The 16,937-nt window shown below is 51.8% G+C and overlaps 1 protein-coding gene across 1 annotated transcript in view; it reads right to left on the bottom strand.

The window, feature by feature from the left end:
• The window catches only part of NPHP4 (nephrocystin 4), a 156,036-nt gene that overhangs the window by 27,217 nt on the left and 111,882 nt on the right, over window positions 1-16,937 (bottom strand). Inside the window, exons 13-17 of the mRNA XM_040645683.1 lie at window positions 14,027-14,088; window positions 12,108-12,215; window positions 10,630-10,781; window positions 10,293-10,484; window positions 9,665-9,852 (exon numbers count right to left, since the gene is read on the bottom strand). Coding sequence (XP_040501617.1) covers window positions 9,665-9,852; window positions 10,293-10,484; window positions 10,630-10,781; window positions 12,108-12,215; window positions 14,027-14,088 — 702 coding nt within the window. The remainder of the gene's footprint in view (window positions 1-9,664; window positions 9,853-10,292; window positions 10,485-10,629; window positions 10,782-12,107; window positions 12,216-14,026; window positions 14,089-16,937) is intronic.

The following is a 16,937-nucleotide window of genomic DNA, read 5'->3' on the forward strand; positions in this document are numbered from 1 at the left end:
ACAGTCTACAATCCACGATGAACGTACAGCAGCTAGGAATATCAACACACCAACCGACAAAGCAAAAACCTAGAGACACAAGGAGAAACGGACAAAAACATAATAATAGTAGAGACCAACTAATCACTTTGTTTACAAGGCAGGTCAAGTGGACAATAAACAAGCGTATGGAAGCCAGACCGGCTGCTCCGTTACGTAGAACGTATGTACGTATGACACTGTTCCCTGGTAACAACACATACATCTTTCAAGCGTATCTGGAACGTTAAGGAAAATTAACTACATATTAGGCCAAAAAGAAAACCTAACTATGCTCCACAAGGTAGAAATAACACAGACAGTGGCCTCTGACCACAATGCAGCACACTAGAAGCTAGAAACAATTTTTTAAAAACAATTTACAACTTACCTTTAAATAATTCTATGTCAAATGAAAAACAAAATCCAGATTTTCTAGAAAAGAATGAAAATACTACTCATCTGAATCACCAAAGCATAAAGCAGTAATCAAAGGAAAATTCATAGCCTTGAATACTTTGTATCCACAAAAACAAAAGAATTAAAATAAATGAATTAAGCAACTCAAATTAGGAAAATAACAGTGGAGAATACAAAAAAAAAGAAAGTAATAAAGACAAAGGCAAGATTTAACCGGTCAAAAAATAAGAGAACAGCAAAGCCTGCATGAGGGTCACTTCAGTGTCTTTGGAAAGTCAGGGAGATAGAAATGAGCACATGAAAGGATATCCCTGTCCCTGCAGGACAGCTCCCGCCCCACGAGGGCAGCGCTCCCCACGTTAACCTATGGATTCAGCAGAACCCCCCATAAAGGGCTAACAAGTTCGCTTGGAAAACCAGCCCAGCCAGAACGTGCGGGGGGCCCTGCACGGAAGAGCACGGGGTGGGGGGGGCTGCTGTACGTCAGAGCAAAGTTGCACCTCTGACTCAACAGCATGCCCGCGTGTGTAGACAGGTGGTCTAACGCAGGGTGTGGCAACCACAGCCTACGGGCCGATCCAGCCGGGAGCTAAGGATAGCTTTCACATTTTTAAAGGATTGTTAAAAAAAAAGAAGATTCCAGAGAGAACATATGTAACCCAGAAAGTCTAAAATATTTACTATCTGGCCCTTAACAGAAATCAGTTTGCCAACCTCTGGTCTAATGGAACAAAATATAAAATCCAGACATAAACCCAAGTAATAAAGAATGTGGTATATGAGAAGGGCGGCTCTCAAGTCACTGACGAAAAAGATAAGACTTTCTAATAAACAGCACTGGGTCAGGGGGAGAGACATTTGAAGAAAGATGAAACTGGATCCCTATCTCCTATCGCACAACAGGATAAACTACCCATAGACCAGAAGTCTCATGTGAAAAATGAAACCTATAGCCCTCGGAGAAGCCACATGTGAATCTCTTTACGAGCCGGGGAGGAGAACACCTTCGCATCCGTGACTCAGGAATTTAGAAGCAATAAAAGTGAAGACCACCATATCACAGGACACGACGACAAAACTTCACGGGGCGCCCGGCTGGCTCGGTCAGTGGAGCGTGCGACTCTTGGTCTCAGGGTTGTGGGTTCGAGACCCACGCTGGATGGAGAGATTACTTAAAAATAAAACCTTAAAAAATCAAAAAATAAAGTAAAATAAAATAAAACTTTACATAGCAAAATCCACCAAAAGCAAAGTAAAAATGACAAAGCAGGAGAACATACCTGCAATTTATATCACAGGCAACAGCTAATCCCCCTAATAAACAGAGTTCCCAAAACAAGAGACCAGAACAGACAAAAAATTGGATAGAAAAATGGAAAAAGACATGAATAGAAGTTTGCAGATGAAGGCAAACATCAAAGGCGCTCCACTTCACTCAGTATAAGAGAAACGCAAACTCAGACTTCACTAAGAGCCATGTCACCCCCATCAGTTGTACAAATCCCAAGTTGAGCAACCCGTTTGCCGGCAAGGCCCTGAGGGAAGAGGCCGCTGCGGCGGGGCAGAGACCGGCCACAGGCTGACTCGGGCGCGGGACTGCTGACTGCTAGCGACGCCCCCTGAACACACGGCCACGCTCAGAGAACGTGTGAACACGAGGTGACGAGCTGCTGCCTCCTCTGACACAGCGAAGCCGGGAAGCAGCCGAGCGGCCGTCGGTAGGAGCTCGTGCCCAGTGTGGTACGATGCAGCCTCGCAGAGAACGCGGGGACCTCTGCACAGGTCAAGCTCAGGCACAAGGGTAACGGATAAAAGCCACGTGAAAAAAGAGTGTACTTGGTATGCTACCTGTTGAGTAAGGAAACAAGGAGAAATAAAAATCCACGTGCGTACGTTCTGAAACAAACAGAAACATGAGAAGGAGAAGCCAGAGACTAAAGAGGCCTGGTTACCTCTTGGAGGCCGCACGGGGGTGGAGAGTGTAGAGGGCACGAGGGTTTTAGGTTTGAAGCCATGTAAATATTCCAACAAATTAAATCAGAAGAGAAAGAAAACCAACCTAAAATTGAGAACAAATTGAAACAACTGAATCTGATTATCAAACCGGTAACGGGTCCACAGAGGAAAGAGTGATCTCCAGGGACCCTGGAAAGCCGAACCACCTCTACGTCCTCAGCGGCACGTGGCTCAGGACGGAGAACGCCGGAAATCTGAACCCTCCTCACTCAGCATAGGCACCCTTAGTACTAACATCAGCCATGTTAAAGTATATAATAGAAATTGTAAGGAAAAGTAAGTAAATACATTGTCAGGAAGCACAATTTCCAACATAAGAAAAAAAAAGATACAAATCAATTACTTTAAGGAAAAGACTCTAAATGCGAATTAGAAATATCAATGTGAACTCATGTTTGAATCTACATTCTCCAGCTTTGCCCAGTGAAAGGCCTGGAAGCCATGCCACCCAGAACCAAAAGCACCCCAGCCCTCGGTCTCTAGAAGCACGGCCCACGCAGAAGCCGCTGGTCCAGGTCGGAGGCAGAGAAAGTCCGCGGTGAGCTGGGACACTGGGCCGTTCAGAGAGTGAGGTCATGCCCAGCATCCCAGGCTAACCTGAAGGGCTACCACTGTAATGAATGTATCACAACGAATAAATATCAGAGTGATATTCAAAAGGCAAAACAAAAACCCAGACAGATAAAATCTCAGTTGTCATTACTGGAGTAACTGTTACAACTTCTTACTCTGAAACCTGGAAACTGAAGGGAGAGTATCACACATCTGCTCTGCTTTGGAGAAGGTATATGTAGTTCAGTCTTGGTTGATAAGAGAAAGCTCTTTTTTTTCTTCTATAAAAGAGTGTCCATTAAGAAAGGGAAACCAAATGACAAAATCAGAAAAATTACCGTTAACAAAATTCCAGGTTAAGACCTGACCCAGGCAAAGCTCCGTCAAGGATGTTAGAAGAGTGGGTGAAAAGTTGTTGGGGTGGATATTCACATGGAGCCAACGACTGGCTCAAGAACTCTGTGCCAAGCGCCACGAGGAAGCGCCTCCCTTCCCCTGGAGGGACGGGGGGCAGATCAAAGCAGCACCGTAAGGACGAGACACGCGACCTCCACACTGTTGACGGACGCCACATGGGGCACATGAAGCGTCCGTGCCAAATCCAGACCCAGAGGGAGCGTTGGCCCTAACCGCCCATGCACAAGACCTTCCGGAGGGGCCAGGGTCAACGGTCAGATGCACACAGAACGACACTCCACACGACAGCTCACGTAGTCCCTTCCGACAGCCACTGTCACTGCAAAGAGAATGCAGGAGACCATTCCAGATGAAAGGAGATCAGGGATGTAACTCCCAGTACAACCCAGGACCCGGACTGAATGTCAGAGCGAGAAAGCAGCTTTAAGGAATGTAGCCGGGAAGACTGGGAATGGGACTGTGAGATCCCTGTCCTCTTCAGTGTGATGGGGGCTGCTTTTCAGTAAAGCCTGTTGGGTGTTTAGAGGTAAAGTGTCACCCCGCCTGCTACTGACTTCTAAACGATGGAGGGAAAAAGATAAACAGTTAACGCATTTCAAACTGCATGGACACAATCTCTGTAGGTGGACATGGGACTGGAGGTGGAGAACGCACAGGACACAGGAGACCCACCAAGGAAGAGGCAGGCAAGGCAGCACCAGACGGGCCCAGAACGGGCTGGCGAACCCCAGGGCGCGAGTTCTCCAGACCAGGGGGGCTCTCGGCTGACCCAGAGCTCAAGGACTCCAGCTCCCGTGCTAAGGAAGGTCCTGTTGGCCAAAACACCAGGAGGAATGTGTTAGAAAAACCTACCTCCAGGCCAGAAAGCAAAGGAAATGAAAGGAAGGAAGGCACCATGTGTGGTGGAGGATGGGACCACCACCCACAGCTGAACCCTCCTGAAAGGAGCAGGGACGGTGGTCAGTGAGGACCCTCCAGATGCACACCCCGTCTGGAGCAAAGGGGGCAACAAGAAGCAACTCTACTCACAACCTGGAACACCGAGAAAATGAGGAGCCTCGGGCAGAGGCAACCACCAGGCCCAGGGCCTTGGGTTCCAGAAGATTCTGTTCAGGAGGCTGCCATGTCTCCTGCTGGACCAGGACTACTCCAGTGGATGTGTACGGAGGGACACTGCTTGCCAAACTGACTAAAGATGAACACGTGCAACCCTAGAGCAATTCCACTCCTGGGCACACACCCAACGTCCGCGCGGGCACAGCCGCACCAAGAGAGCACTCGCCCCAGCATTGTTCTAAAGCAACAGAAGCTGGGAACAATCCAAATGTCTACGGACGACAGAAAGGGTAAGTGTGTGTGATACTCAGACCGGGATTTCTATACAGCCAGGATAAAGGACAGGACTACTGCCCCACACAGCAACCTGCATGGACCCCAGAGACGACGTCGAGCAGAAGGGAGACTCGGAAGGGCACACACACAATGTCCTGTTTCGGTTCAAACCTGCAGGTGCACTGCTCTAGGGTGACAGAATACCTAAGAGCGGTCACCAGGGGGAGGCCACTGACGGCGGGGGCAGGGAGGGCGGGGGAGGCCCGCATACCATCTGCAGCCCGCAGTCACGCAGACGTGCTCACTCTGTAAACGTACAACTCTTATAAAACCTAACTCAAAACGGATCACAGACCTAAAGTAGAGGACAAAAATCCAGGTGACCTTGGGTGTGGTGACGGGTTCTTCCCTCTGACACCAAAGACACAGATGATCCATGACAGAAATAATTGATAAACTGGACTCCATTAAAATTAAAAACCTCTGCCCTCCGAAAGATACCGGTAAGACCATGAAAGAGACGAGCCACAGGCTGGGAGAAAACATTCGCAAAGCACACATCCGATAATGGTCTGGGAGGCAAAACATAGAAAGAACTCTTAAAACACAACAATAAGGAAACCCAATCTACAAATAGGCAAAAGAGATGAACAGACACCTGTCCGGAGAAGACGCACATGGGCCAAGCGAGCACATGGGGGGGGGCTGCACATCACAGGTCCTCAGGGAAACGCAATTCGTAAAAACAACAGTGCGATCCCAGCACATACCTAGGAGAACAGCCGAAATCCCCCCCACTGACAGCACCAAGCGCTGCGAGGACGTGGGGCCGCAGGGGCGCTCAGTCCCTGCTGGCGGGAAGGCGGCATGGTGCAGCCGCTCAGGAGGACGGCTGGGCGGTTTCCTACACAACCAAACACGCTCCTACCACACGACCCAGCAGCCATGCTTCTAGGTACCACCCAAATGAGTCGAAAATTGAGGTCTACACAAAATCCTGAACAAAATGTCTGCAACTGCTTTATCGTAATTGCTCAGCACTGGAAGCAGGTAGGTGAATGGATGTCCCTCTAGACAGTGGAGTATCACCAGTACAAAAAGAAATGCACTACCAAGCCACAGAGAGACACGGAGGAGCCTTAGTGAAAGGAGCCCCTCTGGACAAGCTACATACTACATGAGTCCAAGTGTATAATACCCTGAAAAAGGTAAAGCCACGGAGACAGGAGAAAGGTCAGTGGTGGGGAGGGTGGGGGGAGGGTGGGGGGAGGGAGGGAGGAAGAGGTGGAGCACAGGGCATATTTGGGTGGTGAAATTATTCTCTACGATACTGTATGGGGATACGTTTGCTCTGCTTTTGTCAAAATCCAGAGATTGTCCAACACAAGAGAGAGCCTTGTTGTGAACTCTGAGCTTTAGTTAACCACAAAGCATCAACACTGGCCCATCAACTGTAACTAACGCCCACAGGAGGCCAGATGTTGCTAACAGGGGCGCTTCTGGGGGCAAGGGATGCTTGGGAACTCTGTACTACCAGCTCAATTTCTCCATAAACCTAAAACTGCTCTAAAAAGCACAACCCTTTAATTCTTAAAAACTCATGGAACTGAACACTGTGTTGCACGCATGTTATATTTCAACATCAAAAGAAAATACACCCTAAGCGTGGCTCTAGTGAGGCTAGGCACTGAGCCATGGGACACCGGAGCGGGAGCTGCTGGAGGAGCCCAGCCCTGCCCAGGCAGGGGGCACCTTTGGCTGAGTCTCAGGGGGATAAGACACTGAAAAGAATTTGTTTGAGATTTTAACTTAAGAATTTGGACTGTGAATTTAAGTTCATAATGACAAAATTTGATCTTGGAGTTTGATTTCTTTGGACTTCAAAATGCAAGGAGATTTAATTTTTGGACTAATTTTTCTCTGGGAAATTCATAATGGAAAGGGGTCTATATTCAAATCAGGAACATCTCTCCGTGGTTGGCCTTTTGAATTAAATTGCCTGAACCCTACCCGTTTAACCTCACCGCAGCACCTCTGGTGAGCTGCCTGGATAGAGCAGCTGGATGGGGCTGGGAACAGGAAACGGAAGGAGACACTTTCTCAGCAACAGGTGCAGGGAGCCGTGAAATCAATGCACTATTCCGGTCCATTTCAGAGCCTTCTGGGGGCATGGGCTAAACTGTCCACCAATGGTCCCAGGACCATCGGCAAAGGGAAGGCAGTTGGATTGGGACAAGTGGTCCCAGGATGGTCGGGAAACCCAGGGAGTGGAGAGAACAAAACCTGGGACTGTTTCAGGACAGTGTCCCTGGCCACGCTTCCATACTGGGGGCCTCCTGCACTCACCCTCTGCCCCACGCATGCTCCTCCCCAGGCCAAGAGCAGCTCATCAGCTGGAGAATTTGGGAGACAGGACAGGGCCTAAGCTGTGCCCTCACCCCCTCTCTCTTCTTTACAGATTTGTCTGCAGGAAGCGAGGATGCTGGGGTCCTCAGGCAAGCAGGGGACCAGGGCTCTACCCCAGGGTCTGCAGCCGGACAGTCCTACCTCTGCCGGCAACAAAGCCCATCCAATGGGGTGAGCGCCAGCAAGCACGGCCAGCTCTCTCCCTGTCTGTTGTTTGTTTTCTAAGCATTTATGCTTATTTTAAAATACTTTTCCTTCCGGGGCCTGGGTGGTTCAGATGGTTGAGCGTCTGCCTTCAGCTCAGGTCATGATCTCTGGGTCCTGGGATGGAGTCTCCTCTCCTCCTGTCCTCCTTTTGGCTCCCTACTCAGCAGGGAGTCTGCTGCTCCCTCTGCCCCTCCCCCTCCCCACTCATGTTCTTTCTCTCTCTCTCTCAAATGAATAAATAAAAATCTTTTAAAATCTTTAAGAAAATAAAATTTCTTTCTTTCTACTTTCATTGGATTTGTTCCGGGTTTTTTCCCCCAAACTTCTTGAGTTGAACAATTAGATCAGCATTTTAAAAACACACTTTCTTCTTTCCCAATACAAGCACTTAAAGCTGTAAATTTCCCTATAAATACCATTTTACCTGCATCTCATTTGTTTTACAATGTTTGCAACATGATTTTGTGATTCAGTTTTAAATAGCCATTTCTATTTTGATTTTTTCATTGACCTACAGAATAATTAAAAGTATGTTTTAAAATTAAAAAACAAAAAAAAAACAGCAGTTTGGAGCCTTTGGGGGGAGAGAGCGGTCGATTTCTGACCTGTGGCATTGCCGTCAGAGAATGCCACGCCGTTAGATTGGATCCTGGGTCTCCCGGAGCACGGTGACGCCTGCACAGTGGCCTAAAACGTGCGCAACATATACGAATGATCGGTTCTTGTACGTCGCAAGTATGCCTGGAAAGAACGCACATCTTCTAAACTGGTTCTGTAGGTTTTACAAGATCATCTTTTTAAATTGTATTTTGTAATGTTCTTGATTATTTTCCGCTTGACGTGTCAGTTCCTTGAGCAAGGGATGTCAGACCTTCCACGACCGTAGCTTTGTCAATTTCCCCTTCTAAAGTCTGTCCATGTTTCTTCTGTAGTTTGAGGCTGCTTGTTGGAAGTTCACGGTTCAGAATTATTTATTTTCCCAGTGATTATTCTCTTGATTATATTTAATAGGGCTTCTTTATCCCCAGCACCGCATTTGCCTTTTGTCTCTTTTGTCTGATGCTAATGTCGCTAAACTACTTTCACTTCATTAGCATTTTCATACGGCATTCCCACCTGTTCTCTCTACTGAAGAGGCAGCAAGGGCTCCCAGCTCTGCCCCTTACAAACCCAGAGACTGGCCACAGAGAGGTTAACTGATCACTGATAAAAAAAAAAAAAAGCAACATATTTGATATGTTTCGATCCACTGCAGTGTGAATCCACTAGTTTATAATAATGCCAGAAACAAAAGTCATTGGCCCCAATCTCAAAGGATGCTAAGGAACTGGCTCATTATTCTGAAAGTTCTTAATAAAAGGGAAGAACTGGGCATTATTCTGCCTTTCCTGCATGGACTGCACCTCAAGGTAACCCAATAACTGGCGAGGGCAAGTTTCTCTTTATGGAAGGATTCCAGCTCCAGAAGGAGAACGTCACCACTGTTCAACCTTGAGCAAAATAATCAGCCTGTGGGCAACAGTCCTGACGCCACTGACGTGGCACAGAAAGGAGGGACGGGTCACTGCACAGCTGCAGGAGGTGATGAGAACAGCCCCAGAGAGTTCCCCTCTGACAAACATGCCTCTGACCACGCAGAGATCTGACTCCCAATGTCCAGGAGATACAAGGGACAGAGGGGGACCCTTCAAATGTCACCGCTGGGAAGCAAAACCCAAGTGCAGACTGTGGGAAGCCCTACAGGACAAGCAGGAGCAGTGTGGCTCCTTCAACCAACAACATGAAACTGAGCCTGGGGGCGGCAGGGGCACCTGTGGGCAGACACACACCCTCCTGAGAGCTTGAGCTCAACAAACTGTTACAAACGGTATCCTCCTCAAAACAACAAAAACCCTTCTTCCATCCTCAAAAAAAATTTTTTACGAAGTTATTGGGAAAATTTTAACATAGGCTAAATAGTTAATGACATTTAAGGGATTATTAATTTTAAGTGGGATAATACTAGGTTTAGGTTTTTCAAACAGAACTCCTTATTTTTTAGATATATAAGGAAATATTCACAGGTGAAATTATACCATGTCTGGAATCTGCTTCCAAGTGACGTGGGGTCTGGGTGGGGACGTAGTTGACAGCTGCTGGTTGGAGCTCACTGGCGGGAGCGTTGCTTCATTATACTGTTCTTTCAAATTCTGTACGTGCTTGAAAATTTTCACCGTACAATATTTTGCAAATAATAAAATTTACAAACAAGGCTCAGTGCTGGATTTCTCACGTCTGCAGATGCACGAGCACTTACCAGCATCAGAGGAGCCATCTCTGTCAGTGAGAACCAGGAGATGTGACAGGGAACCAGAGTGTGTCCTGCCCGTCTCGTCCAGCCCAACCAGCTGCAGGCGTGGCGTTGTCACGGGTGGAAAGCGGTAGAACTGGAAGGTGAAATACACGGTCTTTGGCCATGGCGCTCCCTGGCAGTCCTGGGACATTCTGAATCCAATAAGAGCCCCCAATTAATCAAGTATCCATAGCAGAGAACCTGGGCTTCCGAGAGTCCAGCGCCACAGGCCGGACACTGCCTGCTCCGCCCATGTGAGCAGTTCTACTGGGATCTCGGGAAGCCCGCCAAACAGCAACCCACTGAGCCCCAGCTGGAGAAAGCTGCTCTCAGAGCTGCACGAATACCCAGAATTGGCCAACACAACACTGTCTGCATTCAATTACAGAAGATCGAGCAAAGCCAGTTTTACAGCAGTTAGAGACAGCTATGTGAGGGTCCCAACCAAATGAAAACAAAAACAGACTCATCCCCTCCTCTGGCAAGACCTCAGCACAGAGAGTTCTGCCAGCTCGGAGCCACACGGGGGTGTTTCTTTGATGCAAGGAGAGCAAAAGCCAGGCAGAGACCGACAGAGTGTTTACGGGCACACCTGCTGAAGGCGAGGAACTGCAGCACGATCTCGTTGCTCTGCAGATAATCCGAGGCTTCCTTCTGGGGGTTGAATTTCACGGGGTCTGCGGGGTTGACAGCCTCGGCTGGTTGTTTATTGGCATCCAGAATCTCGGGAAAGCCGGAAGCCTGCAGGAGCACCATTGAGGCTCGTGAGAGCTTACTTCCAGAACTGAAACACAAAGACCGCGGAGGCTAGCCTCAGGAAAGGGCCAGCAGAGAGGCAGGACCTCTGGAGCTCCTCTCTGGGGGAAGCCTGTTGTTGAGAGTCCGTCTTCACGGCACAGCACGTGCCGGGCCCTCAGGCAGCCCCTCACCTCCTGGCCTGGGCTCCCACGACAATCGGGGTGTGCACCGGCGTGAAAGGCAGCTCCCGCAGCTGTTCGGCAACAGAGGCTCCCAGGACCAAGGACGTCTGGCTCAGCTGGGCCTCCAGGTGAGAGATTCTGCCCTCCAAGGGGAGCCCCTGCTGAGCAAAATGCAGCCCCAGGTGAGGCCAACAAGGATCCCAGCCTGTGACGACCAAGGAGGCTGGATGAGGGGTGTGCATCAGTGAACCGTCCCTGCCGGACTGCCAGCTTCAGCAAAGGAAAATACGGGATGCCCAGGTGCCTTTTACACTTGAGGCAAACAATGAATAATTTGGGCATAATGTAAGTATGTCCCATGAAATATCTGGGACTTACACTAAAAAGTCACTGCTTTTCTGAAATTATCTGGGCATCTCGTATTTTAAGTGAGTCAAAAAGCAATGAGAATTGCACGAGAATTCAATCAATTTTATAAACAAGTACCATGGGAGAGATCTGCTGTCTGAGAAGGTTAATTAATATAAAAACCACATTGGTGGCCCAGAAAATGAACCCTCCTTCAACACTGCAAGACAGACTGGCACGGCCCTGGCTGGCCTGTGCAGACGCTTCTCTGATCCTCACGTCCCCTGAAGAATCTAGTCATTGCCCTGTATTCCACCTTCCACGTCCCTCCAGAGCAGAAGACGTGTCTAAACGAGGAGGCTGTCTGGGAATCACAAGGCTCTCTTTCACGCCAACTTCCCTAGCTTTCTGTTTCAGCTCAAAAGGGACACCACAGAACCAGAGACAACTCCAACACGTCTCAGCTGCCAATAGTAAGAGACGCAGGCTCTTCATAAATGAGCCCCAGACATATTCTAGAATCAGGCATCTCACAGTACTATGTTCTCAAATAAATAATTTAATGGCACCATTTTTCCTTAATAGACTTCCAGTACAAGACGAAGATACAGTTTGCAGGTGAGCCAGCCAGCTTTTGAAACCAAACTTGACGTGACCTCCCCAAGGTCCATGGAAACAGGCCTGTTTTGCCCACTGGATACACCAGAATCCAGGATGGTGGGCTTCACTGCTTCTCCTTCAGCGGCTGACAGCAAGGAGAGTGTCCCGGAGAGCTGGAGGCTGGGATCGGCCTCATTTATACCTCCGGCAAAACTTTCCTTCCCCTTTCATGTCCAGAGATCTGAGGATAGTCTAACTTTGTCTTGTCAGGTGCAGCAAAAGCCTAATTAAGCCCCATGGCAGGAAGAGCCCCCACACCAAACCCTCCTTGGTAGACAGGACAGAATGGTGGCGTGTACCTGAAGCATGGAAGTACGCCGTGCCCCCCCCCCACCCTGTCCCTACGTCCATGTCACAGAGAACCCATGAAGGTCTCGCCACCTCACCAAGGACCAGCGCAGATCACAAAGTCAGAGCCTTCAATGGAAGCCAGGAGTTTGGAGCCCTTCCCTGGAAGGAGGAAGGGTGGGCATACTTACCTCCTGGGCCAGCGGGGGCTCGGAGCTGTCGGGTTGCCGTGAAGAGGGTGTGGCCGAGCGGCACCGAGTGGGGGACTGTGGGGAAGCCGCCAGCTGGGAAAGCGACAACTAAAGGGGAGGAACCATGCATGAGACGTGAAAGGCAGCCCAGCATGTCACAGAGCCCTCCCACTCAGGCTGGCACAAACCCAGGAGACACAGCATGGCCCAGAAGGCAGTGGGGTCTGCAACCACCTGCTTGGCCGCTGCTCCAGAACCCAGAGCTGCTCCTAAGTTCCTTTACTATAGTTACTGAGAGGCAAGACTGTGATCCCTCCTACGTGGTAACGTCAGCATAAAAATAGTATTAACAAGGAACAGCGGGTGGAGAAGAGGAAGGGCCGGGGAAGCCAGGTTCTCCACCACCTGTGGGCTACAGGGGTGGTTGGTCTTTGAACCTCCCTTCAGCCAGGGACTGAACACCTGCAAGGCCCCTTCGAGGTCTAACCACCGATGTGTCCAGAACACAGTCCCCCCACTAAGGCAGTGACTGGAATGGCAGCCGACGTGGGCTCTACGAACACCGGCCAGGATGGAATCCCTGCGCCACTGTTATTGTGTACTGAGGGCAAGTCACTGAGTCCTTTCTTTACCTTGGTCTCCTCATCTGCAAAGTGGGGGTGGAAACAGTAACTAAAACACATGACTGTCGTGGGAATTAAATGAGAAGTCGGGGAAAGGGCTTGGCCCAGAACCTGGCGCGCGGTAAGCCTTCCATAAATGCCGCAGGTATCTGGAAAACAAATGTAGCTGTGACGGGGCCCACGATCCATGGAAGGCCTGCCTCTCAAAGCCTGGACTCGATCTATAACACACGCCAGCAGCTGGCCCGACACAGTGCCGGTACAGAGGGACTCAACACGTGTGGCCGGGGCGGGAGGGCCTTTAGCCATGGGGGCCCCAGCAGCATCTTCAGGGGGCAGAGAAGAACCGTAGGGGTCTGGTCAGCTCCCCTCAGACCCCACACACTGTCTTGAGCCTTTCCTGCCTCTGGAAGCGGGCAGCACTGCTCTGTGGTCCCTGAACACTGAGGGTGACATGCTCACCGCTGGAAGGAAAACGCTGGAACAGGCCAGCAGGGAAGCCTGGGAGGCTGTCTCCAAACACGTGTCTTCAGGCAAATACAACGTTCACTCCTGAGCCAGTTTCCAAGCTGCGTGGTGCACATTAAAGCCGCTTCCTTGGGACAGCCTTTGATGCTGAATTACCTGACTTTTCTAGAAAGTCCTTTTCCAGGGTGATGCTGGCAGACAAAGGCATCAGGAAGACAGAAGGGGTGGCCTCGCTGGCCAGCCAACAGCCCCGCAAGCCAGCGCCTCTCTGCCTACGCAGGAGACCCTCGCACCCAGAACCGTCTGCTGTCTGACAGGCGGTGGTCAACGTGCCCGGCCTCTGTTCGCTGTGGCCCATCTCCGCCACACCAGCTGCTCAGCCTACAGGCCTGGCTGGGGGCCTCCCTGCCCAGGGCACTGGTGACTGCCAGGCACCCTCTCCGGGCAGAGGCAGTTAGGAAAGGAGGGGATGAAGACCACACTGTGGTGTCTCAGAGAAAAAACAAAGGCTGTTCAGCCCTGAAAGATTCTCAGCTGTTAGACACAACTGCCGGGGAGAACACCTCACGTTTAAAAAAGTATTGATTGTGCCTTTGACGGCACCTGGAAGATCACTGATCACCACTGGCAGCCGCCAGCCGCAGAGCCAGGCAGGATGGGGACAGGACGCAGCACCACAAACCCCACAGCCAGCGCACCCCAGCCCCAGCCCCGGCAAAGCAAACAGGACGCCCCTGTTCTTAAAGAAGCAGAGAAACATCCTGCCCCCGGGGCCTTTAAATAACGGATTGCGGAATTCTGAAACAGGCCTCTGGGGCCTGGACTTACCCCCGGTCCCACAGGCGAATCCTGGAGGGCAGCGAGCCCCTGTGGCGCAGGTGCTGGCGGGCCTGAGGGAAGCAGACGGAGGTGGGGAGGGGTGCCCATGAGCCTCGGGGGGCCCAACTCAGTCAGGGTCTGACCCCTCTGCCCCCGGCCAGAGACCAGTGCCACCACTGGTGCTGGGCAGCAGTAACTGGGCAGTCCAATCACTGAGCAGTGTAGAGAAGACTCTGGGCATGCGCAAGAGCACAGGCCGCTCCCCCGGGTCACAGCCTGGGAGACTGGAGCCTGAGCCCATCTGCTGTCACTCCAGCTCCCCCCCTCCCCCTCAACCTGCCTGGCCTCAGGCTTTCTGATCGTGTGGTCTCACCAAGGGTGGGCTTCATGACCCGCAAAAGTCCTCACATGCCCACCTTGCATCTTTCCACCTTCCCATCTGCTCATACTCCCCTGACTTGGAAGAGCTGGGGTCCTGTGTGGGCTGGCCTGGCACTTCCCAAGCCTGGGGAGGACTTGCTGTCTTGTTAAGGAACTTGTAAGCAGGTGCACGTGGCCACGCCCTGCTTTTCCGGTCTCCCAGGCCCACGGATGCCCACTCCGCACAGCCTGACCTGAGTCCTGCTCACTGTAGGTGTGGGCATGGTAGGACCAGGAGGCGTGGAGGCCAGTCCTTCCCGTGGCCCCCCAGAGCAAGGGGCCACATGTGTCCTTTGACCTCGGTGATGCCAAGGCTGGCTCCTGCCGGCTTTAAGGTCTCTTCCCCCAGCCAAGTCCCAAGGGCACCAGTGGCCCACTGGCCCACCCACCCGCTCCTCACAAGCCAAGTCGGGGCGCTTCCCAGGGTCTTAGGAACACTCTAGTCCGAGAGCCTTCGGCTCCCGAAATGAGCTCAGGCAAATCGTGGCACAAGCTGTGCCTCCCGGGAAAGGCACTGTTGCACCAGAAGCCAAGTAGAGACCAGGGTTCCGCCGGCCACGCACCTCTCCCCCAGCCTGAGTCCTCCTTGCCCCAGCCTGAAACGGGGGCTCTGGAAAGCCCCACAGGTGACTCTGGTAATAGGATAACACTGCAGGAAGCAGCTCCATCAGCCTCTGCGACGAGACACCTGGCCCTCGGGAGTCAACCTCGGGTCAGTGAGACCTGAACCTGCCCCCAAAGCTTCTCCCACCGGCCCTTCTGCCCCGTTTCTCAAAGCTGGGTGCTATGTGGTATGGTTGTTAACGTAATTCTTTACATCACGACTCATGCAGTCTTCTCTTCCTAGAGAATAAATTGGTACAAGGAAGGCTCTGGCAGCAGATGAAAAAGATGCGTGCGAGTGACCCCAGGGCCAGGGGCGCCTAAATCCACACGCCCCGGGGCGGCGGAGCCTGAGAGAAAGCACACCAGAGCCACAACACATCCGGGTGCCATGGCTTTTTGTTCTCATGCTCTGTGTAGCGATCGCTGGCTAGGTTGCTTCTCAAAATAAACGCCCTACTAGCCGCACCCACAGAATGCTGGGTCCTCCAGAGCGCGTCCACTCTGATTCCTCCAACAGGCTCCCCGAAGCCCAACGGCGGCCCTGGACTGGGACACCTGACACCCGCCACAGAGCACGGCCGGGCCGGGAGCCACGGGGCAGCACGCGGGGGTGCTAAGGACATGAGGAACAGCACTGCAGCGCGTGCAAGAGCGCGTGCAAGCGCGTCTGGGGCAGCGGCACATCAGCGCAAGCCACGTGCACCCGGAAACAGAAGCCCGTGGGGAAAAGCCGGCAGGTCCACGCGTGCAGCAGGAACCCCCAGGTCGTGGGAGCGTCCTGACATGGAAAGGCTGCCAAAAGAAGTTACAGAGCGGGAGAGGCAAGTTACCAGACAGCCTGCCTGTCTGCTCATCCATGGTAAAGGGGAAAAGAGTTAAAAAAGGAAGAGCGCCGTGGGGGCAGGAGTGTAGGTAAATTCACCGAAGTTCACGGAGAGGGTGCAAGGGTAAGGGGCTATCACTTCACCCTTTATGCATCGAGTAAGCACGTATATTCGTGTATCGCTTGTGGAATTAAAAAGAACTTAAATTTTAATGTAATGATCATTACCGGTCAGCTCGGCAGTGCAGACTGAGACACCATAAGCAGTCGCTGGCCCCGGAGCCTCTGCCCACACGTGCCCCTTGCTGGGGAGCCACAGGGCTCTGGTTTCCAGAAGAACACAGAAACTCAGAGAGGACCGAATGCTTTGGCACACACTCTAGGCAGCCCACGGGCCACGGAGCCCAGGAAGCCACATCGTGAGACAGCACTGAGAACAGCAGGAAGGGACTATATCGGTGGTTCCCCTGTCACCAGGGCTAAGTGCCGTGCGGAAAGGGTCCCCACCGACTGCTTGAGACCAAGGAGACGCTCACAGCTCCTGCTGCAGCACGTCCGCCACCTGTCTGAAGACTAATTCTCCCCGACACTCTGTTACTCCCCAGTCAGCCTCGACTCACTGAAAATCACAGTCCACAAAAGCTCCCCTCTGTCAGCTCGGCTTCTAGAAGCCCAAACCGCAGCCACCGACACCCGGGCTGTCCGCGTCCCACTGAGTCACACAAAGACCCGTGTCCGGCACTCTCTCTGCCGGGAGGGCGCACGTGGAGGACTGCGCCGATCTGAACCGTCAACGCTGCCCCCACAGGGATGGGGGTCACAGAAAGACACAGAAACAAGTACACAGGTACACACAGGACCAGGCAGCAGTCTTCATGGAGACATCCTCCAGGCTGGAAGGAACAGAAGCCCCCCCAGAAACGCTGGGGGGCCCACGGTGCGACCACCTTCCCGTCCGTCCCCAGCCACGGGCCAGACGTGAGTAGCAGGCAGCACCACAGCCCTTCATCCCAAAATGCAAGCTGTCTTCCTGGGCATGCCCTTCTTAAACATAGCTGTGCATCCTGGGGG

Source organism: Ursus maritimus, unplaced genomic scaffold (assembly GCF_017311325.1).
Source record: "Ursus maritimus isolate PB19 unplaced genomic scaffold, ASM1731132v1 scaffold_32, whole genome shotgun sequence".
Classification (NCBI taxonomy): Eukaryota; Metazoa; Chordata; class Mammalia; order Carnivora; family Ursidae; genus Ursus; species Ursus maritimus.